The 22,960-nt window shown below is 42.3% G+C and overlaps 1 protein-coding gene across 2 annotated transcripts in view; it reads right to left on the minus strand.

The window, feature by feature from the left end:
* The window catches only part of dgkb (diacylglycerol kinase beta), a 271,623-nt gene that overhangs the window by 213,530 nt on the left and 35,133 nt on the right, over positions 1-22,960 (minus strand). Inside the window, exons 2-5 of one of the 2 annotated variants that reach the window (XM_031903168.1) lie at positions 21,139-21,360; positions 6,694-6,770; positions 4,768-4,788; positions 409-562 (exon numbers count right to left, since the gene is read on the minus strand). In XM_031903168.1, coding sequence (XP_031759028.1) covers positions 409-562; positions 4,768-4,788; positions 6,694-6,770; positions 21,139-21,217 — 331 coding nt within the window. In that variant the 5' untranslated portion in view covers positions 21,218-21,360. 2 annotated transcript variants of the gene reach the window in all.

Consider the following 22,960-nt stretch of genomic DNA (forward strand, 5'->3'; position numbering starts at 1 on the left):
AAGTTTCCCATTAATATAGACAACGTAACAGCAAAATCTGGGTCACACTACAGTGCTGAATAATGTACAAATACCAAATATTACTAAACTAACTCTTGTATCTGATATGAGTTATTATATACTGCAAATACAGTCACCTAATATTGTAGAGGACACATTTTGCTCAGCTTCTAGTACCCTATAACACCCATTCATATAATTACTTTACAACACAGGACCAATAAATGCAACCTGTTGATTGGTTGTTATGGATTACTATAGCTGGTACAAAGCCTATTGCCTATACTGTTCTGATTTTTATCAGATACAGAAATCAGTCCAAAAACCAAAATCCATTGGCATACATTTGTCCATATCTACATTGCTTGGGAAACCTAGTTCTACTGGGATACAGAGCAAATGACTTACCTCCAGAGAGAAGCTGAGATTTGCTTTGAATGGAGGGGCTGGGGTTATGAAATCTGTTACTGAATGACATAAAGAGATGCTTGCAGAATTCATCTGGAAGTTCAGCTTCAAGAAAGGTTTTCATGAATAACTGGAAACCTTCAAAGTCGATTGCCTGGTTTGAACAGAAATATTTTCGAAAATTACATTAAGAATAAAACACCCAATATTGTTTCTAAATGTTATAGCTATACTTGCAGATACAGGTATGGGATCCTTTATCAGGAAACCTGTTATCCAGAAAGCTCTAAATTATGGAAAGGCCATCTCTCATAGAGCCAATTATAAGCAAATAATTCTAATTCTAATTACAAATGATTTCCTTTTTCTATGTAATAATAAAACACTACCTTGTACTTGATGGTAACTAAGCTACATGAACCCATATTGGAGTCAAAACAACCCTATTGGGTTTATTTCATGCTTGAATGATTTTTTGGCAACATTATATAAAGATCCATTACCCGGAAAACCCCAGGTTCTGAGTAATCTGGATAATGTATCCAATACCTGTATTGGTATAACATGTTCTGCAGCATTTTACAGAGATTATACATAATTCACATCAGTCCCTGCCCCAGGGGAGCTTACAATTAAATTCCCTATCACTTCTGCACACTATAGCCAATTTTAGTAGGAGCCAATTGACCTGCCTGGATGTTATGTGTAGCTGATTTGTTGTCTCAAATGATGTTCCAGGGAATAACTCTAAGACCTTCCAACTTGAGACCAGAGTCGGACTGGGGGGTGCAGGGCCCACCGGGGAACATTGGTAACATTACCAATGCCCTTATAAAGAAACTAAGTGGATCTTTTATTTACATATGAGACAACCTGAAGGTTTAAATTTTGATTACAATGTTTCTTGTTACTTATAGGTAAATATTATTGTGCCTAATGGTGGATACCATTCTTCAAAAGCTTTTGTACTCCAACACATTTGCTTCTTTAATTAACCACAGTAGATACTTAATTAACCTTGATTATATGTACACTGTGATTGGTCAATCCCTTTGCAATATGATTGGCTACCTTTGCTTTAAATAATGTGTATTTGTGGATTGTTATTTAGCCTATGACTAAGTACCCTTCTTGGTATGAAACGCATAAGGCTTTCCTTGCATTTTGTGTTTAGTTATTATAAACTGAACTGTTTTTACTTCAATATTGAGCTGCTTTGAGACTTTAATTTTGGAGTAGTGGAGTGCCTGCCTGATTTCCCTATGCAATTTCCTATATTGGCTCCCTAAGCTGAAGGTCTGGGGCATGAGCACCCGGACCCATCACTACAAAGGGTAAGACATCTACCTCAATCAATTAAACTGTGTATTCTCCATTTTTCGAGCTATATTACAGAGATCTCAAACCTGACAATATTTTGCTGGACCAATACGGCCATGTCAAAATATCTAACTTTGGCCTGGCAGTTCCGAACATGTTTGGCAACAGCACGATCACTGGCCGGGCAGGAACACTGGGGTACATGGCCCCAGAGGTGAGCAGTGCATTTACAGTTTCAGTAAGAGAAATACGTGTTTAATAATGTGCCCAAAGCACATTCTAAGCACAATCAAATACACATAGGGGGTATCAGTATTATGGTAATATGTAGGTAATATTTTAGCAGTTATCTAAAAAGTTATATTGGGATTTATTTTTTACTTTTTCTTAGTTATGGGTGTGAATTGTTTCTGTTAATGGGAAATAGAATCATGTGATCATGTAGTTCCTTAAATATGGTGGGGAGGTCAGAATATCAAAGCAGAAGTCATTCAGAGCATTTGGTATTTATTTTCAAGGTCTTGCAAAGATACAACGCTGCTGTGGATTGGTGGTCACTGGGAATAATCATCTGTCAAATGGCCACTGGTGACTCCCCTTTTTATGAATGCAACAACAGGGAGAAACTCATCAGCTCTACTATCAATGATGATCCCAGGATTCCTCGTTGGCTGGACGAGGAATGGATCTAAAGGATCTTCTGAGAAGGGTGAGTGTGAGCACAGGGATGGAAGTGTGTGTGTGTGTTTACATTAAAACCCCCAGTACTTCAATTCAATTCCCCATCTCCGTTGCTGTAAACTGTCTCTGGTTTTATATATCATTGCATTAGAATCCAATGAACTCAAAGATATACTACTGTATTAATATAGTTACTATAATTAATATGTGTTTTTGTTTCTTATTTCTTTAGCTCCTGGAGAAAAGATCCAAGTCAGTGTCTTGGTGATGGGAATATAAAACACCAGCCACTCTTTAATTCAATTGGGTGGAGCTGGAAAGGAAAGAATTACCACCCCCTTTCCAGCTAAAAGCAGTAAGTACATGATTGCTGATTGCTAATTACATAGAAATATACCCTTGGATTATTATCGTTACATATTTAATATCATCCAGGCTAAGAGGCTCTTTTTTTCTTTTCATGCAGTGTTCAGTGGAGGAAATCCTCTCTCATTCCTGTTGTAGGACCTTACATTAAAATGAGAGATATGTATATATGCATATAATAACACATTTTCCTTCCTACAACTACTGGTAGGTATAGTTAATCAGGAAGGCAAGGGGGTCTAAAATTCAATCTGCTTTGCCTTCATACACTTGTCTATTGGACTCATACCCTGGTATTAGTGCCAATCATCCATGCCAGGAAGGGGTTTTTTCCCCATTAGATGGGTTTTTTTTCCTTCCTTACATGGTTAAAAAATATAAGTTTATAAAAAATGTTTTAAGCAAAGGGTAAATTTTATAGACATGAGTAAGCCTCACTATTTTTTTCTGTTATATTGGTCCAAGGGACAGATATCGGCAGCTACAATCGGCCCGTGTATGGCCACCTTAACTCTGGGTCAATAAGGCACACATACAACACCAAGGGCATAGGTAACGGAATCATTATTTCCTGATCCAGCAGCAGAAAAATCACAAAACCCCCTGCAATCTTGGCAAAAAACACAACTGACAAAAAAAAAAATCACAATTGCTGTTGCACAAATTGCAACAAAATAGCATGTTGCAAATAAGCAATATGTGCAAATTATCAGTACATTTTTTTCTTTTTGTAGCTATCCCTTTTTTAAATAAAAATCTAAACTCAGCCAAGACTTTTTATTTTATTTTTTTGAGCAAATTTTTGCTGCTGTAAAAAGGGTAAGATAATAGGAATTCCCATGCCCAGAGATGGTTGTATGTTGCTATATGCAGCATAGTTAATTAATGACTATAACATTAAAATGCTGATCCCTCTTACAATAAACACAGAGGAACCAGGGTTATGCTTACACACAAGAAGAGGAGTCATTTAGTAGGTAAACATGCTTTACTCAGCCGTTTTGAGAAGGAACAGAATACTAATAATGCTCCAATTTTTCACTTAATAGCATTGAAAAGCATTAAATTGTAGTCTGGGTGCTTTCCTCTATGCCTTGTGGAATTGCTTTATTTATACTGCCCTGGGTTGTGACATCATTAAAATATACCTCATGATAAGCACAATGTATAACCTTACCTCTTGGACCCATAATTAATGGTACAACTAAATGTCACACTTGAAAAAAAAAAACCTGTACAAATTCCTGCCGCACTTTGCTTATTTCTTATCCCCCCTCAAAATATACACCACTAATTTGCAACAGTCTGCACTCTATCCGCCCTCCCATAATGTATACACTAGCCCGCAATCCATTCTACTCTTTGCCACATAATATCTGCTTACTGCCAGGATGCTTTGCAAAAATTTAAATAAGCAACTGCTTCAGGTTTCACTCCCAAAGATCAATCTAGTTTGTTTGACATTGCCTCCCTTCTGTAAACTCTTGCTGTTTAGATGGCAGACCCCTGTCTTGAATAATGTCTGTCCTACCTTTAAGTGAAAAAAGAGGTCTGCTTAAGAACAGCATTGCAATAGAAACTGCTCAGCCTTGGGGGGCAGCCAGTTTGCAGTTATGTAGGGGCAGGAGAGGGGAAGCATGTGGGTATCCTTCTACCCATCCCCTAACATGTGCATTATTCACATCAGCAGAAGCAGGGGCTCCAGGCCACAGCGGGCCCCATCCTTAATGCCTGCCCTGGCACAGAGAACAATGTGCAGTATTCTCCAGGGCTTGTTAAGTGCGCACTAATAGGGGGACTTATGCACCCTGGGGTAAGGTAAATGACCCCCTTGGGCAACAATACACATAAATCCATCCAAAGTCATCCAATTTGGATGAATCCTTGTTTAGTTTTTGTTTTGCTTCTATACAAATATTTTCAATAATTTCTCATTTGAATAAAAATTAATTACAGCTGAAAATCAAAGGAAAGAAAATACTAGACACTTACTTGTTTAAGAATATCTTGCTTCTGGTATGCCAACAAAAAAAACAATAATACTTTAGGTATAAGAAGGTTTATAGCATTACAGTGGCTGCGCAAGGACAGGTATTTTGGTCAAACTGTGCCAGTTCTCTGCGCTCATGTCATTAAAATTATCAATTTACCTAATAATCCTTTGATTCCAACATTTTGCCTGATCAAAGGAAGAAACTGATTAGCCATATGTTAGGGTGAAGACACACAGAGCTACTAGTAGCAGCTACTTGTCACGGCTACTAAAACAGACAATGCTGATCATTTGCTGATAACTGTCTCTACATGTGTTTTAGCAGAGGCAATTCTCAGTATTGTTTATGGCAGGGTATATTCTAGCCTTTAGTAGCCATGATAAGTAGCTGCTATTAAGTAGCTCTGTGTGTCTACAGCCTTAAAGGAAAAGTAACATCTAAAAATGAAAGTGTTTTGGCAATATTGTGTATTGATGCCCTGCACTGGTAAAATTGGTGTGTTTGCTTCAGAAACCCTACTATTGTTTATATAAACAAGCTGCTGTGTATCCATGGGGGCAGCCATTCAAGCACAGGATACACAGTTGATAACAGATAAGCTGTGCAGAATCCCATTGTATATTACAGAGTTTATCTGTTATCTACTGTGTAACCTATGTCTTTTATCCTTTTTTGGCTTTGAATGGCTGCCTCCATGGATACACAGAAGCTTGTTTAGATTAACTATAGTAAATTTTCTGAAGCAAAGGCACACTTTCAATATTTGTTGTAACTGTTCCTTTAAAGGTCACTGGCCAACCCACCCAGAAATGCAAGGGCTGCACCAGATCAGTGCAGTATGCATGTGTAGACAGTTGGATGTTGATTATTGGGCATTATTTCATAAAATAATTACAAGTGAATCAAGTGAAATTGATAAACTTACACCATTTAAAGGGGTGGGTCACTTTTAAATGAACGTTTAGATAGTCTAAGACCATGTGCAACAGGTCTTCATTTTTTAATCAATTTACCCTAGCAACCGGGCAGTGGTTTGAATCTGAGTCTGTAAAATGAATAGGAGGGGCCTTTTTGGTAATGACAAATTGTCAGCTCTGTGCTCTACAAACAAAGTTTCCATTAAACCATCAACCAATATATCTAGTGTTTTTCCATTACTTAATACTGGCACTGTACAATAATACATTACTAGAGAATACATCAGTGCTGTATATAAAATAAAAGCCTTATAAGTACAAGAGATGTCATACAAGATGAATACTGCTACAGTATGTTCCTTTATGCTTTGTGAAGAGTTAAGGCCAAAATTCTTCCCTTTTATCAAATGAAATATTCAGAGAAGTGTAAAAAGAAATTCCCTAACACAACCTTTGTTGTCCTAGCAACACTACATTCCATACATAAAAGTATTCTGTGTATCTAGATACGGTAGTTTTATACTGTTTACAATGTTATTCTCCTTATTGACTGTATGGATATTTGTGTGTGTGTGTGTGTGTGTGTGTGAAACATTATATAAAAGTTTATTATTATTTTTTGCTATTATTAGGGATGTGTCACAAGCTACTTGTCACTATTCTAACTTTTTATAGGACTAGTTTTTGAATTTCAATATAATGTACTGTTGCCTTGCACTGGTAAAAACTGGGTATTTGCTTTAGCAGCTGTGTAGCCATGGGGCAACTATTTAAGTTAAAAAGGGCAAAAAGGCAAACATTTGAACAGAAAATGACAAATAAGCTGTATAGAATAATGGTTTCAGTTCTTACACAGGTAGGTATGCGTAAAAAGACATTCAATTCAGTCCGTGGGCATTCGGAGGGGGGTCCTTGTTTCCTACATTTTTTTCTTGCAGTGATGAATTTCTTTCCCTTTATAATTGAAAATATATGAAAATGTGTAACAGCTGTGATAAAGAACATACCTCTTCTGGATTATATTTTGCCAAAACACCATTGCCATGGAATTCTTCCAAAACGTCTTTAAGTTTCTTTGTTGAATCTGGGTGAGAAAAACAAAATACATTTTTTTATCATAAGTAATGATAATATGTTGGCATGTAAAGGGATGAAATAAAGAAATGATTTCTAGTGTAAGTAGTTATGTGCAGGACCAGCCAGCAGATGGTGCCAAATCTGCCTGAAAGCCTGTTTAAAGCAGTGCATTAGTGTGCACTTTGTTTGTCCTGAGGCGTAGGTCCACCTGTAAAACAAGAAAGCAGGCATTTTTGGCCGCTCTGCTCTGTGTGGCTGCACTGAAGCACATTCTGTAGTTTTCAGTGCAGGGACACGGACAGCTTAGGAAGGCGGATCCGCCACTCTCAGCCTGACAGAAAAAACGCAGGGCTGAGAGAAGCAGATCTAAGCTTTGTGTGACCTCGCCTTTACGCTGCCCCTAAGCGTAACTTCCACAGGATGGTGTGAGGGTGCCAGGAGTGACTGGCTGTAACCTTTCTTTTATTGTTGTTGGCCCCTTTGGTCTGTCTCTATCACTGCGGCTGGCAGTCACAGAGGGAGAGGGTAACATTCCCAGGTACCAAAGTTACAGGCAGATACAGGTGTGGGACCTGTTATCCAGTATCATCTAGACCAGAGGTATTCTAGATAAAGGGTTTTCCCATAATTTGGATCTACATACGTTACATTTACTAAAAAAAAAATGTAAACATTAAATAAACCCAATAGGATTGTTTTGCCTCCAATAAGGATTAATTATATATTAGTTGGGATCAAGTACAAGGTACTGTTTTATTACAGAGAAAAGGGAAACCATTTTTTAAAATTTGAATTATTTGATTAAAATGAAGTCTATGGGAGATGGCTTTCACGTGATTCGGAGCTGTATTGGCTATCAGGGCTAGCTTGAGCTCCATTATGTTGAATTAATATTAGACTGGAACATGAAAAGCATTCTTGTATTCTACAGAGTCTTAAATCTAGTGAAGCATAAGAGATTTTTAAGTAAAACAAAAATAATTTTATTTAAATTTTGTGCTAACTTAAAGAAAAAGGCAGCAATTGTTTATTTTTTTGCACTTTGCCAACTGCGTGGGAGCACAGACCTTCAGACTGAAGTTTAAATCTAGTGCAGTTTGTGTTAGGCCATGCTGGTTTCAAAAGGGCGGATGGGGGGAGCCAGATAGGTGTTCCCCCATCCCCTGGACCTTGCATGTTAAGGTGGCCATACACGCTAAGATCCGCTCGATTGGCGATGTTGCCAAGCGAGTGGATCTTCTCCCTATATCCCTACCTATGGGTGGGCAATATCGGAGTAATTCGGTTGTTTGGCCCTGGGGCACTAACTGTCGGGCAGGCCCGTCGTTAGTGCCCATGGATGGGCCAATAAGCTGCTGCAACAAGAATCGGCCCGTGTATGGCCACCTTTACTCAGGTGGTTAAGACGGTGCCCCTTCTGGCACTGCCCTTTGCAGGGAGCACTGGATTTTTGATCCGCCACTCCCTGCATGTTGCAGCACACCACAGTATGCACAAGCTCTTGTGCTGAGAGGCTTTTGCAAATGAGCCCTCAGATGTTCCAAGTTGAATTAAGTCAACTCTGTAACTTGTGTTCCTGGAATCAATATATGAAAAATATAAAGAAACAATAATGGCCATATAACAGATCCTTAGGACTACATGTCTAAGTAACGATGGAGAGAAAGAATTTAGTAAGGCCAAAAAATATCCTGTTATCGAAATGTATTTCAATATCCCTCCAATGTGTTTCACCTTTTAAAGTACACACTATTTAAAAAATAGATTAATAAAACAATTGTACAAGTTATAATTTAAAGGGATGTTAGCCAGACCGCTCAGGACCTGGGGTTTTCCCTATACAGGATCTTTCTGTAACTCGGATCTCCAAATTAGAGTCTACTAAAAAACATTTAAATCTGAAACCCAACAGAATTATCTTGTCTCTACTAAGGATTAATTATATCCCATATCTCCTATATGTAATTTGGAGCTTTCTGGATAATGGATGGATCTATATTACAAATCCAAACATTAGTTATTATTTAGATTGACTTTAGTCATATAAGGGATTATATTTTTATTCCACACATATACACATATAATTAATTCATACATAAACTTTTCTTGAGAAAAGAAATCATCAGGCTGATGGGTTGTAATATACAGGGCTGATGCCTTACATGGCAATATACTTTTGCATGGTGGGGCCCCCAAATATTTAGATCTTTTTTTGAGGCTTATCCAATCATTGGACTATTTAACCAGACCAGTCAGGAGAGGCCAATATCCATGGACGATGTAGTCCACTTTTAGTTCCTATCACAAACTAGTTTAGGAGGCTGTTTTAATGAATCCAAATAAAACAAGTTGCTGACTTGGTTGAAAGGGGTCAATATAACTCTGTGTATAAGGCCCATGGCCCAAGAAGAGGTTTCAGGGGAATCCTCCATTCTCTTATTCTTGCTACTCTTTCTGTGTATTGCCACTGCCCATGCTGACACAAAGCTTGTATTACATACAAAAACGATTTAAGCAGAAGAGGAAATCTAACTTTTGCAAAATTAAAGAAAATGTATTTTTTTCTGCTCGGTTTCACTATGCTATGTGCTTCTTGGGTATGTGAAAGCTACTTAATCATTCTCGATTGGCTTAGAATGTGAAATCGATAGGGATATGTTGCAGTGCTAGCTGGAGATAATGTAGCGATTTTGCAAAATATATTTTAAAATTACATTTTTACAAACCAGAAAATGATACATGACTTCAGGCTAGAACAGACCCATAATGTCTTCTTACTGGCCTTTTCACTATGCAGAAACAACAAGAAGCTTGCAATGACAGTTTTTATTACCAAACGTCTGTTTAGCAATTGTTAAACTATTTTAGAGCCTTTAAATACATTCTTTATCACCAAGCCGAACCTTGTTGTACTAACCCATCTGTATTTTTTAAAAAATAGCTTTCTTCCCAGAATAATAAAGGAATCTTTCATTTTTAAACAGTTTAGAAGTACTTAAGTTGCTAAAGATAGTGATACACATACAGATTTAGATGTCCTATCCTGCAAAATGTCATCATTTGCAAAACTGACATCTAGACCAGGGCAAAACGGGCATAACTGAATGATAAGCATAACAGAAAGTTTTTTGTGGGGCTGATTAAAGATGTTTTCTATATAGACTCTTTCATGTATCCCAGAGTCCACACCATGTACAGTATAATACTCCTGAGCACATGGTAGAATAAATGTATTGGAAATTCCATGCATAATAGCTGAAAAAACACATGGCAGGATAAACATAGGCTATGATTGCTTCTGATTGCTATGATTGCTTATCATATTTTTCCAGAACACATGGCAGGAAAAGATGCTACTTCTATGTACATTACCTCCATGAACACATGGCAGGATTAATAAAGTGCCATTTCCATGTGCAATACCTCTTTCCTGTACATTGTGCTAAATTATTGGTATTGGTTTCAGGGAGCTTGCTTTCCAAGCCTTCATTAAAATCTACCAAGCATCTAAAATGAGATGGTTTAGATATTTAATTTTCAGAATAATGCAATAGGTCTTTTCTGCCCTTTGTCGTTTACTCACACACCTATAAAGATTTTCTATTAGATCCACTATTTATGCAGAAGAAGTTTATGCTGGTTTAATTCACAAAGCAGTGCATGGTCCCCCTACTTTGCAGCACAGACATACACAAAATCATGAGTGGAAAGGCAGCAGCTTGATTATTTGCACATGTATGTGGTACACGCCTATTGTATCTCCTTGCCTGTCAGTAGGGATGTAGCGAACCTCAAAAAAAAAGTTTGCGAACTTACGCCAAAAAGTGCGAAAGTTCGCGAACTTTGCGAACCCCATAGTCTTCAATGGGAAGGCGAACTTTAAAACCTAGAAAAGCCATTTCTGGCCAGAAAACTGATTTTAAAGTTGTTTAAAGGGTGCCACGACCTGGACAGGGGCATGCAGGAGGGGGATCAAGGGCAAAAATTTCTCTGAAAAATACGTTGTTGACACAGCGTTGCGTAAAAACATAAGCTATTCCTACGTATACGCAAAGGCAGCTGGCAGACCTAGCGGAAATACGCTGCGTTTTTTGCTATTTCGCACTATTAGCACCATGGAAACGGGATTTGCTTACGTCACTGTCAGGCTCTGCTGGGGTTTGATCCCAGGACCTACTGGTTCTTGGCTGCTCTCTCTGACTGTTGAGCCAGGAGAGCAGCCGATGAGAGGGGATTGCTTTGTAATCCCTTTCACCAGTGTCCTGGGTTTCATAACATTACCCCAGCAGCCTTATTGGCTAGGTGGGGTCAGCCAATCAGGGCTGACTCTGCCCTATATAAGCCCAGCCCTCCTAACACTCGGTGCCTGAACATTGATTACATTCAGCACTGTGGCCTGACCCTAGCTGGTGTTTCCCGTTTTGGCTCCTTTGTCTTGTTTCTTCTTTTCTCTGCTCCTTAGCCTTGCTTCCTTGTCCCTACTCCCTTTATCTTGTTCCTGTTTTTGCTCCTTGCTCCTCTCTCCTCAGTCCTTACTTTTTGCCTTGTCTAGCCTTGCCTGTTCTGTTCTGTTCTCTCTGGTCCTGCCTGATCTTGCCTTGTTCCACTCCGTCCCTTGCTGTTCCTATCTGATCTACGCCCGCTCCGTCCCTTGCTGTTCCTATCTGATCTATGCCCGCTCCGTCCCTTGCTGTTCCTATCTGATCTACGCCCGCTCCGTCCCTTGCTGTTCCTATCTGATCTACGCCCGCTCCGTCCCTTGCTGTTCCTATCTGATCTACGCCCGCTCCGTCCCTTGCTGTTCCTATCTGATCTACGCCCGCTCCGTCCCTTGCTGTTCCTATCTGATCTACGCCCGCTCCGTCCCTTGCTGTTCCTATCTGATCTACGCCCGCTCCGTCCCTTGCTGTTCCTATCTGATCTACGCCCGCTCCGTCCCTTGCTGTTCCTATCTGATCTACGCCCGCTCCGTCCCTTGCTGTTCCTATCTGATCTACGCCCGCTCCGTCCCTTGCTGTTCCTATCTGATCTACGCCCGCTCCGTCCCGTCCTGTCCCGTCTAGTCTACGCCCGCTCCGTCTCGTCCTGTGCCGTCTAGTCTACGCCTGCTCTGTCTCGTCCTGTCCCGTCTAGTCTACGCCTGCTCTGTCTCGTCCTGTCCCATCTTCTCTACGTCTGCTCCTGTCCTGTCCTGTCCACGCCTCCTCTGTCCCGTAACAGCCCCTGCCTGAAGGACTCACCTTCCCTTCTCCCACTCACCACAGTATTGATTCTTGACAGAATGTTCAGGCCGCAAGAGTCTGCAAGGGCTGTTTCTGTTCCCTCCTGCCCTGTACATAAGAAGAAAACATTTTCCCTGGCTTCTCGGAGGCACTTTGATGGTACCCCTGCTAAATTGCCTGAATTCCTAGAGGAAGTCCGGCTCCTCATTAGGGCACAGTGGTTTTTGGATTCCTCCCCCATGGACCAGGTGTCACAGATCATATTTTTCCTATTGGAGGGGGAGGCTCGATCCTGGGCAGAAGATTTACTGTGCTGCAAGTCCCCGGTGATCTACGACACTGTTCTTTTCCTGAAGGCTTTTCAGGAAAAATTTGCACCTAACCTGCAGCCACTGCCTCCAGTTCCAGGGCCGGTTCCCCAGCAGCAGCCGCTGCCTCCCGTTCCAGGGCCGGTTCCCCAGCAGCAGCCGCTGCCTCCCGTTCCAGGGCCGGTTCCCCAGCAGCAGCCGCTGCCTCCCGTTCCAGGGCCGGTTCCCCAGCAGCAGCCGCTGCCTCCCGTTCCAGTGCCGGCTATGTCTCACTCTGCTCCAGTGCCGGCTATGTCTCACTCTGCTCCAGTGCCGGCTATGTCTCACTCTGCTCCAGTGCCGGCTATGTCTCACTCTGCTCCAGTGCCGGCTATGTCTCACCCTTCAGTACCCGCTCCAGGGCCGGCTGCCCAGCCTTCAGTACCCGCTCCAGGGCCGGCTGCCCAGCCTTCAGTACCCGCTCCAGGGCCGGCTGCCCAGCCTTCAGTACCTGCTCTCAGGCGGCTTGGTCCCTTGCCAGCTTTCTCACGGATTGGGCTTCTACCAGCCCTCTGGCAGTCTCCGCTGCTGTGCCAGACTCCGCTGCTGTGCCAGACTCCGCTGCTGTGCCAGACTCCGCTGCTGTGCCAGACTCCGCTGCTGTGCCAGACTCCGCTGCTGTGCCGGCTCCCCGAAAGCTGTCTGCTCCCGTGCCGGCTCCCCGAAAGCTGTCTGCTCCCGTGCCGGCTCCCCGAAAGCTGTCTGCTCCCGTGCCGGCTCCCCGAAAGCTGTCTGCTCCCGTGCCGGCTCCCCGAAAGCTGTCTGCTCCCGTGCCGGCTCCCCGAAAGCTATCACTGCCTACGCCCACAATCCAGTCTCCAGCTCCTGTGCCAGTGCTTCAGTCACCTGTTCCAGCCTCTGTTCCAGCACCCAGACAGCAGCCCTGTCCTGCTTCAGCTTCTGTGCCTGAACTGCAACCCTCGGCTTCTGTGCCAGCGGTTGTGCCTGTGCCCCAGAGAGAGGGGCCTCAGCCTGTGCCTGTGCCCCGGAGAGAGGGGCCTCAGCCTGTGCCTGTGCCCCGGAGAGAGGGCCTGTGCCTGGGCCTGTGCCTGCGCCCCGGAGAGAGGGGCCTGTGCCTGCGCCCCGGAGAGAGGGGTCTCAGTCATGTCAATCTTTTAGGGTGCTTCCTCCCATGTACCCACCTGAACCCACGAGGGTAGCTCTGCCCTCTCTGCAGGCGACTCCCCGGGCACCCACGAGGGTGGCTCTGCCCGCTCTGCAGGCGACTCCCCGGGCACCCACGAGGGTGGCTCTGCAGGCGACTCCCCGGGCACCCACGAGGGTGGCTCTGCCCGCTCTGCAGGCGACTCCCCGGGCACCCACGAGGGTGGCTCTGCCCGCTCTGCAGGCGACTTCCCGGGCACCCACGAGGGTGGCTCTGCCCGCTCTGCAGGCGACTTCCCGGGCACCCATGAGGGTGGCTCTGCCCGCACTCTCGCCTGACCCCCGGGCACCCACGAGGGTGGCTCTGCCCGCACTCTCGCCTGACCCCCGGGCACCCACGAGGGTGGCTCTGCCCGCACTCTCGCCTGACCCCCGGCACCCACGAGGGTGGCTCTGCCCGCACTCTCGCTCTGCCCGCACTCTCGCCTGACCCCCGGGCACCCACGAGGGTGGCTCTGCCCGCACTCTCGCCTGACCCCCGGGCACCCACGAGGGTGGCTCTGCCCGCACTCTCGCCTGACCCCGGGCACCCACGAGGGTGGCTCTGCCCGCACTCTCGCCTGACCCCCGGCACCCACGAGGGTGGCTCTGCCCGCACTCTCGCCTGACCCCCGGGCACCCACGAGGGTGGCTCTGCCCGCACTCTCGCCTGACCCCCGGGCACCCACGAGGGTGGCTCTGCCCGCACTCTCGCCTGACCCCCGGGCACCCACGAGGGTGGCTCTGCCCGCACTCTCGCCTGACCCCCGGGCACCCACGAGGGTGGCTCTGCCCGCACTCTCGCCTGACCCCCGGGCACCCACGAGGGTGGCTCTGCCCGCACTCTCGCCTGACCCCCGGGCACCCACGAGGGTGGCTCTGCCCGCACTCTCGCCTGACCCCCGGGCACCCACGAGGGTGGCTCTGCCCGCACTCTTGCCTGACCCCCGGGCACCCACGAGGGTGGCTCTGCCCGCACTCCTGTTTGTTTCTGGGACATTTAAAATATTTTGTCCCTTAGGCGCCTGGAAGTCGCCTTGTGAGGGGGGGCATAATGTCAGGCTCTGCTGGGGTTTGATCCCAGGACCTACTGGTTCTTGGCTGCTCTCTCTGACTGTTGAGCCAGGAGAGCAGCCGATGAGAGGGGATTGCTTTGTAATCCCTTTCACCAGTGTCCTGGGTTTCATAACATTACCCCAGCAGCCTTATTGGCTAGGTGGGGTCAGCCAATCAGGGCTGACTCTGCCCTATATAAGCCCAGCCCTCCTAACACTCGGTGCCTGAACATTGATTACATTCAGCACTGTGGCCTGACCCTAGCTGGTGTTTCCCGTTTTGGCTCCTTTGTCTTGTTTCTTCTTTTCTCTGCTCCTTAGCCTTGCTTCCTTGTCCCTACTCCCTTTATCTTGTTCCTGTTTTTGCTCCTTGCTCCTCTCTCCTCAGTCCTTACTTTTTGCCTTGTCTAGCCTTGCCTGTTCTGTTCTCTCTGGTCCTGCCTGATCTTGCCTTGTTCCACTCCGTCCCTTGCTGTTCCTATCTGATCTACGCCCGCTCCGTCCCGTCCTGTGTCGTCTAGTCTACGCCCGCTCCATCCCGTCCTGTGCCGTCTAGTCTACGCCCGCTCCGTCCCGTCCTGTCTCATCTAGTCTACGCCTGCTCTGTCTCGTCCTGTCCCATCTTCTCTACGTCTGCTCCTGTCCTGTCCTGTCCTGTCCACGCCTCCTCTGTCCCGTAACAGCCCCTGCCTGAAGGACTCACCTTCCCTTCTCCCACTCACCACAGTATTGATTCTTGACAGTCACCAGTACTAGGCTGAAAAACGCCATGTGTGGCTTGTGCGGCATTTTTAGGCCGAGAAAAAACGCAGCGGAAAAACGCCTAAGGCGAACATCGTGAAACGTTCGCGAACTTGCGAACACCCGATGTTCGTGCGAATTAGTTCGCCGGCGAACAGTTCACTACATCTCTACCTGTCAGCCTGGCCCAAGGTCTATTTATCTCTAACCCTACCTTAACATTACCCTGGGGGAGATTTTGGGGAGATTCTTTGCCTGTGGTAGCAATGATTTAGGCTGATGTCCCACATAGAGATTAGTTGTCTGTAATAGATCTCTGCTTCCGCAAGCAACGTGTTTCTCCTAAATGCCTCACTACTGGCAACAAGGGGAAACGCTGGAGGAAAGGCCAATGTGCCGCTTTGGTATTCTCCTCCTCCTGCAGGAAACTTTGTGTAACTTTCAGAAAACCGAAGCGATGTTTAGGCCTTGTCACCGGCGATCCCTTTGTTGCCAGTAGAGAGGCATTTAGGAGAAACTAGTTGCCTGCGGTAGCAGAGATCTATCGCAGGTGATTAACCACTGCGTGGGACATCAGCCTTAAGAACTCCAGATAGGGGAGAGAGAGGGGCAGAAGAAGTGGCACCCGAAATGCATTAAATACAGTGAGAAACAAAGGGCAATGGCACCAAAAGGCAATGGAAGCTCAAATCAAGCGCAATGTACTGAGATGGAGCCTACACAATAATATTACAGCTAAAAAAGAAATTTTGTTGGTTCAAGAATAACATTTTAAATGGAGTGAATTATTTGCTATGTGTTGGGTCCATGCTTCGCACTGCAAGAAGGTGCATGCTAATGCTATAGCTAAAAACAAGGAATTGCAAAAGCCTACCCCTACTTATAGCCCTCCAAGCGAAAGCTAAAAAGATTACTTAATTGACCACAACTCCAGACCAAGGTGTAGAAGAAAGACCTGGAGACTTATTCAAAGACAGACAAGGAAAAGACAGTGTAATTTAGAAATAAAAAGTACACCATAAAAATCATGACAGAATCCCTTTAACGTTATAGTATACCACACTTCCACAAATCCCATTCTGCTCCCCCTGTCCCAGGCTCGCTACATAGAGCTTCCTTCTGCACTACAAAAGCATTCTGGGAAACAATACAATTTGCCAATAAATGAACTACCCTTATATGCTTTTTGTTAGTTGCAATACTGTATGTTAGTGAAGATTTTGAATACTACAGAGAAAAAAACTGAATCCTGTGACAATAACACACAGATTACTATTTGTACTGTTCTTTATACTATACCTACAGGAGCATAATCCATATAATACTAGTACAGTTCAGCTAATCTTATCTTTCTGGAGAACAAAATTGATGTACTGTATTCTACAGAACCTAGATACAAGTGGAAAATTCCACTCATCTGTGCGGAAAAGAAAGAAAGAAAAAGAATCATACAATTACACGCAGAGCCAGTGCATTCACCACACCCACCCTAATCAAGCCATCATTCACAGCCACTTCAGTTCTACTGCATGCGTACGGAATCTTACAAACCCATTTGAAAAGATAATGTTGACTGAGTCATTCAAATAACAAAGCTTTAAAGCATCACTCCCTTGCTTCCAACATAGAAAATAATATCTGCAATAGAAATGTCAGGTGAACATTTGTTTCAGCCACACAAAAAAAGAAAAGAAAAATTCTGAAAAGAACAAAAATACAATTTACGCATATCCACCAATATGTATTTAATTCACTTTATTCACTTACTAACAATAAGACAAGCACAATAGTGATTATTATACTGATACTCCTGCTTAAATGTGCGTTTTCTGGCCAAAACACGTCAGATTCCATTCAAGTAAACAGCAGGCTGCACAATCACATTTTGGGCATTTTTCCACCAGATGAAAAACACCAGCGTAGACTTTTATTATCAATGCCATAGGCCTAATTGTTTATTACTTTGGAGCGGTCATTTTTCATTCCCTGGCAACAGCTAAGGGGCACAAGAGCACCCACTCTAAAGAGCACTTGCATCCTAGGGATTGAAAATCCAATGAGGACAGCACAGCATCAGAAGGTGCCACCAGGGTGCTGATGCTCCCTAACTTGCATGTCTAAATGATGCAAAACTTAGGGGGTTGGATGGGGCCAACTACATCCCTCCCCTTTCCACCACTCATGGATAGAGTGCAGCCTAACACGGGTAGTGCTTTATTTAAGGGGCAGGCAGCAGGTTTCTGCACTGCAAAAGGGAGGAAAATAAGAAGACAGTGGTGATTTCAGCCTTTTTTTGCTCTTTGCACACTGGGTCCTTGTGTGTAGCTATGAAAGAGATCTGATGAGACCAGATATGTTTTATTTTGGAGCAATGGGAATGATTGCCTACTTCAGTGCTCTCCAACTGAAGGCCATGGTGCCAACTGCAGTCCTCCAAGAGCTTTTATTGCCATCTAGACCTCTTTAAAATCTTAACTGATCTCTATGGATGAATTCATAATTTTATTATAATTATAACCTAGCCCGCAAACATGGCGTTTAGTGAATAATTATTCCACTTCATGGAATTACATTACAGTTGTGTAATCCACTTCATGGAATTACATAGATTACACAACTATAAAGTCTTCAATAAGATTCATTCTGAGATGCCCAACATGATAAATTCACAGAATGGTTATTGCTGCCTTCCAGTGCTAACTGCATGTCTTTGTTTAAATGATATTAGTATTGAAAAAGCTTTTACAAACAATAAGACACATAAGTCAGTGAAGAATACAAAAGAACAACTTAAACTGTTTGCTTGTGTCAAGAAACCCTTGGAATATGGTCAGATGTTTGACATCATTAGTCTAGCTGCACTAGAGAAATAAAATATAGCTGCTATTTTGTTGCTATGGGTTATGGTAATATGGCAAACGTTCCTGTGTTACCAATTTATATGTTTTAAGGAGAAAAAAAACAGTCTCTGCTGAAATATGGCTTTCAAGTTAAAAAGATGCAGAGACTTTTATTATAAATTGTTTAGCAATATTGTATTGGTTAAAACTTGGATTGGAACACATTATTTGCCTTTTAGTGCACCACATATTTCTTGCGTTGTGCAACTCCTTGAGGCTTATGCCTAATATTTCTCTTGTAATTTAGTGTTTAGTCTTGGGATAATATCTCATATTCTGATTAAATATCTATGAGTCATTATTAATAAATCTTGTCATAAAAGTGTTTCTCATCATAACTCTTCTTAAATCTTGTAAAAATAGCATTGATGATGGTTGTTTAAGATAATAATTTTATTCGTTTGCTTTGTACTTTTAAATGTGACAGCACACAGTGGGGTGACTTGCCAAAATGTCTCAGGATAAGAAGGAGACTACAATGGCAATCTCACAGTAAATGTCTTATATTGGTACCAAGCAACAAGTATGCTTTTAATTTATCAGGTAGAAGACAACAGTTGGGTTTATGCATTCCAGTTTGGACAATTTGCACTAACCTATGTTACCTAGGTTTCAATGCTGCATCATATTAACTCAGGGTTGGACTGGGGGTTAAAGGGCCCACCGGGGCCGGCGCCCATAGCCTGCCCATATCCCCCCCCTTTTCCAGTAGTCAATGAAACCTGGGGCAATGTGCATTTACTTTGGTCCCATATCCATACCATAGGTTTTTAATGCTAGAAACACTTTCGGTCAGTGTCTATTGTTTATTGGTAAATCTCTAGATAAATGCTACATACTGGATCATGGAAGACTTGAAGTTGTATTTAGAATTTTAATGAATGCTTAGGTCAAAATGATACAGGTTCAAGTCTAATAACCATATTGCCCATAATGGGATAATGTCATAACATGCAAATAGGCATCCTGAAAATAATGGAAGTAACTGGGAGTTCCTAGGAGAACTACTGTACATATACAATGTTAATGCATATTTTTACCAGCTCAACGCAGATGTACAGATGTTGCACAATGCTTTCTTGGGATGCATCCTAGTTACACCTTATCAGATGGACAGAGAAATTGTAGTGTGATTTTTAGGGATGCACTGAATCCAGGATTTGGTTCGATATTCGAATCTGAATTCTAGGATTTGAAGATGTTAATGTCACCGCATTAACACTAAAATTTTTCGCTGCGCGCGTCACGCGCGCCAACTTTCAACCCTTCCAGATTCAGATTCGGGTTCGGTGCATCCCTAGTGATTTTACACAGTGATAAATAGCCCCAGAGTGTAAAACTAGTTTCCATTGTAGGACAGGTTAAACAGATACATTTTATTCACCATTACATTAAAAAATACACTCTGACACAAACTATAAAATATGCAATATTTTGTTTCCACTGGTGGTTGGGTGGCTTAATACATTAGCTGGTTTACAAAGGATGTTATTAGGAATTGGCTTGGAGACACTGCAGGGCATAAGTTGGGAAAGAAATTGGGTTTGTATTAACACTGGAGACAAACATCACCAGTGATGTTGCCTAAATCAACCAATCAGCAATTAGGTCACCTACAAGTTAGAAAACAAAAGCAGCAATCTGATTGGTTGTTATAGGCAGCATCACTAGTGATGTTTATCTCTAGTGTTAATTAATACAAACCCAATTTCTTTCCCAACTTATGCTCTGCAATGTCCAATCTCCAAGCCAATTCCTCATAACAGCATTTGTGAACCAGCTAATGTATTAAGCCACCCAACCACCAGTGGAAACAAAATATTGCATATTTTATAGTTTGTCTCAAATGTTCCTACTACTACATCCCTCAGTGTCATTTGTAAATTAATTTATTGACCATTGTTTGGGACAAGAAAAAAGCTGTTGGACCATCTAGTCTGCCCAATACATGCATTTTAAATTTGTGTTTTAATTTCTTCACTCAGCCACCACTTTATCTGCTTAGGCTATTTAATGTTTTTGGCATCTTCTCTGTAAATAAGTGCTTTCTTATGTTTTAGTTTTCCTTATTTCTCCTTATGAAACATCTTGTCATGTTAGCCATCTTCTGAAAATGCTTCCAGTGAAACGTGTTGATGCCCTATATATTTTTATGTTTCTGTCATATTATATCTTTGCCCCCTGTCTTTTGAGTTTCCTCATGTGTGCTGTCTTACGAGTTGCTGTAAGGTCTAGCTAGGGTCTCGAAAAAGCAAACTGTTAATTATTTATAAAAGCCTAGAACTTGATCCGTTGACTATTGTTTTTATTGCTGTAGCCAACAGTAGATTACAATTAAATTCTACAAAATAATTTTAGTTGTTCGTATAATTTGTCTTCTAAGCACCTATCATTACTTTAATTTCCAGAACTCTTTGTTACATATTTTTGTGTCCTCTGCTAAAAACCAATGCCTTTTCCTTGTATAATACCAGTAAAATTACTTATGTATAAGTTAATCAAACTTGGTTCTATAACATATCATTGAAGTTTAGAGGGATAGATGTAAGTTCTGCAAAGGAATAATATCTGCTTTTCATGCTTTGAGGAGATAAGGATTTCAGTTCATAGTGCAAGTGATTATGTTTTCAATGCAATAGGTTTGCATCCCACAACAGGAATGTATTTCTTATACATACATTCTTATTTAGTAAATAGGACATCAGAATAAAACTGACAGTTTCATACACTGCATTGCTCATTGCGGATAGGGGCATTTTTTTATACGGTCATTTCTTTATATTACCACATGCTACTAAACTGAATGTAATATTTTCTATAATTATGAAACAAAGAGTGAAATAGCTGAGTTATATATCACTAATTTACTGTTTAGATTTCTACATACAAACTTCCATCTTCAGTAATTTGCAATTCATATTGAAATTCAGTGCTGAAATTAAACCATTCAAAACTAATTACACTTACATTCTGCATATTTTTGAAGCTGAGAGAATTCTGCAGGGCTGAGATTGACCCACTTTTCTTGGTTAGTCATGATGGTCATAGAGCTTCCAGTTACATAAAGAACAAATGTGACACTTTGAAGGCAGTAATAATTAAAATTGTTTCCTTCCAATTCTCAAGAGCCTTTAGTCTGCCATTAACAGTGATGAAATCCCCTATGAAGTCATCTTGCATTTAAACAGTCTGCAACAGAAAAAGGACAATAAAATATTAGCCAACTATATCAGACAATAACATTTTAAATATTTCAGTGCTTCCAGTTTTGTTTTAAACAACCTACTGCATCTGTTAGAAAAAGATTAATTTCTCACCTTTATCTGAAAATTATCCTTTCTGAAGCTGTGGATTAAAAAAAACTCCTAAACTATATATGAACAGTACGTATGAGATGTACGTGTCTCCCCATTCCAATTCTATCCTTTGAGATAACTTATTCCCCTCTTAACCTGAAGCAACTGGAGAAAACCTTACTCTATAGATCCCACCATATCTACATGTAGCAGTACCACCAAGCTTATCAAATAAGAAGAGTTAGGAACATTTAATATGCTAGCAATATTTTCTACTGTATCTATCTGCCTCCTTATTGTGTGAAAAGGTGCAATAACCAGGATGACAAGCATACACGTCTACAAAACTGGGTTCTTTCATTCCTATACTCTCACCTGCATTTGGTCCTTAACCTCCAGCACACACAGTACCCATATCAGTTATCAGTACTTCTAAGGAATAATAAACTTAGGTGGCAGATCCAATGATGCCCCTCTCTGTGCTTTTATATGAAAATAGACACATTTCTGTTTAAAAATAAAGTTACTAGGAGCATAGAAGTATAGCCCCCTACCAATCCCCTAACTTGGTCATCATTTAGAACAGAGATACTCAACCTTTTTTACCTGTGAGACACACACAGATGTAAAAAAGTGTTGGGGAGCAACACAAGCATGAAAAAAGTTCTTTGGGGATGCCAAATAAGGATTGTGATTGGCCAATTGGTTTCTCCATGTGGGCTGCTGGCCTGTTGGCATCGCCTTTCTTCCAAAACTTGCCTTCAAGCCAGAAATTTAAAAATGGGCACCTACAACATCATGAGCCTCTGGTTTGGGTCACTGATTTAGAAGTACAAGTTAGGGTGCAGAGGGCAGCCAGTCCCCAGACACAAGTGTTCTTGCCCTTTTTTTCCCTGTCTTCATAAATGAACTCTTATGATCTATAGAACCATCACAACATTTATTTATCCCTAAAATGTGTTATTTGCAGGTAAATCAGGTGCAAAACAAACATATAAAATGACCTTACCTTCCTTACCACATATTTCCCACTGATAAAAAGCTAAAAATGCGGACAGACTGGGCATGTCCAGAAAGCATAACCTCCACAGCACTATTAGATATACAATAAATCTTCATGAAAAATACAGGCTACTATTACATTTAAGGCCCTAAGGATTTTATTCTGTACTTGAGGCTACACAATCAAACAGTTTTCTAGCATTCCTTTTCCTGAAGAGAATAATAGAAATTCGACTGTGCTCATTTAAGGTAAATATTCCCAATCTTGGTGTATATATTATCCTAGTCCACTGGGCTCAGAATTCAAGTTTTTGATTATAGCTTGCAAAACAAATTACAGAGGTCTCAGAACAGAAGCTGTTTTTAATCATGCAAAACTAGGCAGTTGCAGAGGCTACACAGGGAAAACTCAAACCCCATGATAAACTGGACAAGTGGTTTCTACTGTTATTGTTATCTGGTATAACTTCCTATTAACAGCTATGTGCAGG

The sequence above is a fragment of the Xenopus tropicalis genome, chromosome 6, assembly GCF_000004195.4.
Source record: "Xenopus tropicalis strain Nigerian chromosome 6, UCB_Xtro_10.0, whole genome shotgun sequence".
NCBI classification, from domain to species: Eukaryota; Metazoa; Chordata; class Amphibia; order Anura; family Pipidae; genus Xenopus; species Xenopus tropicalis.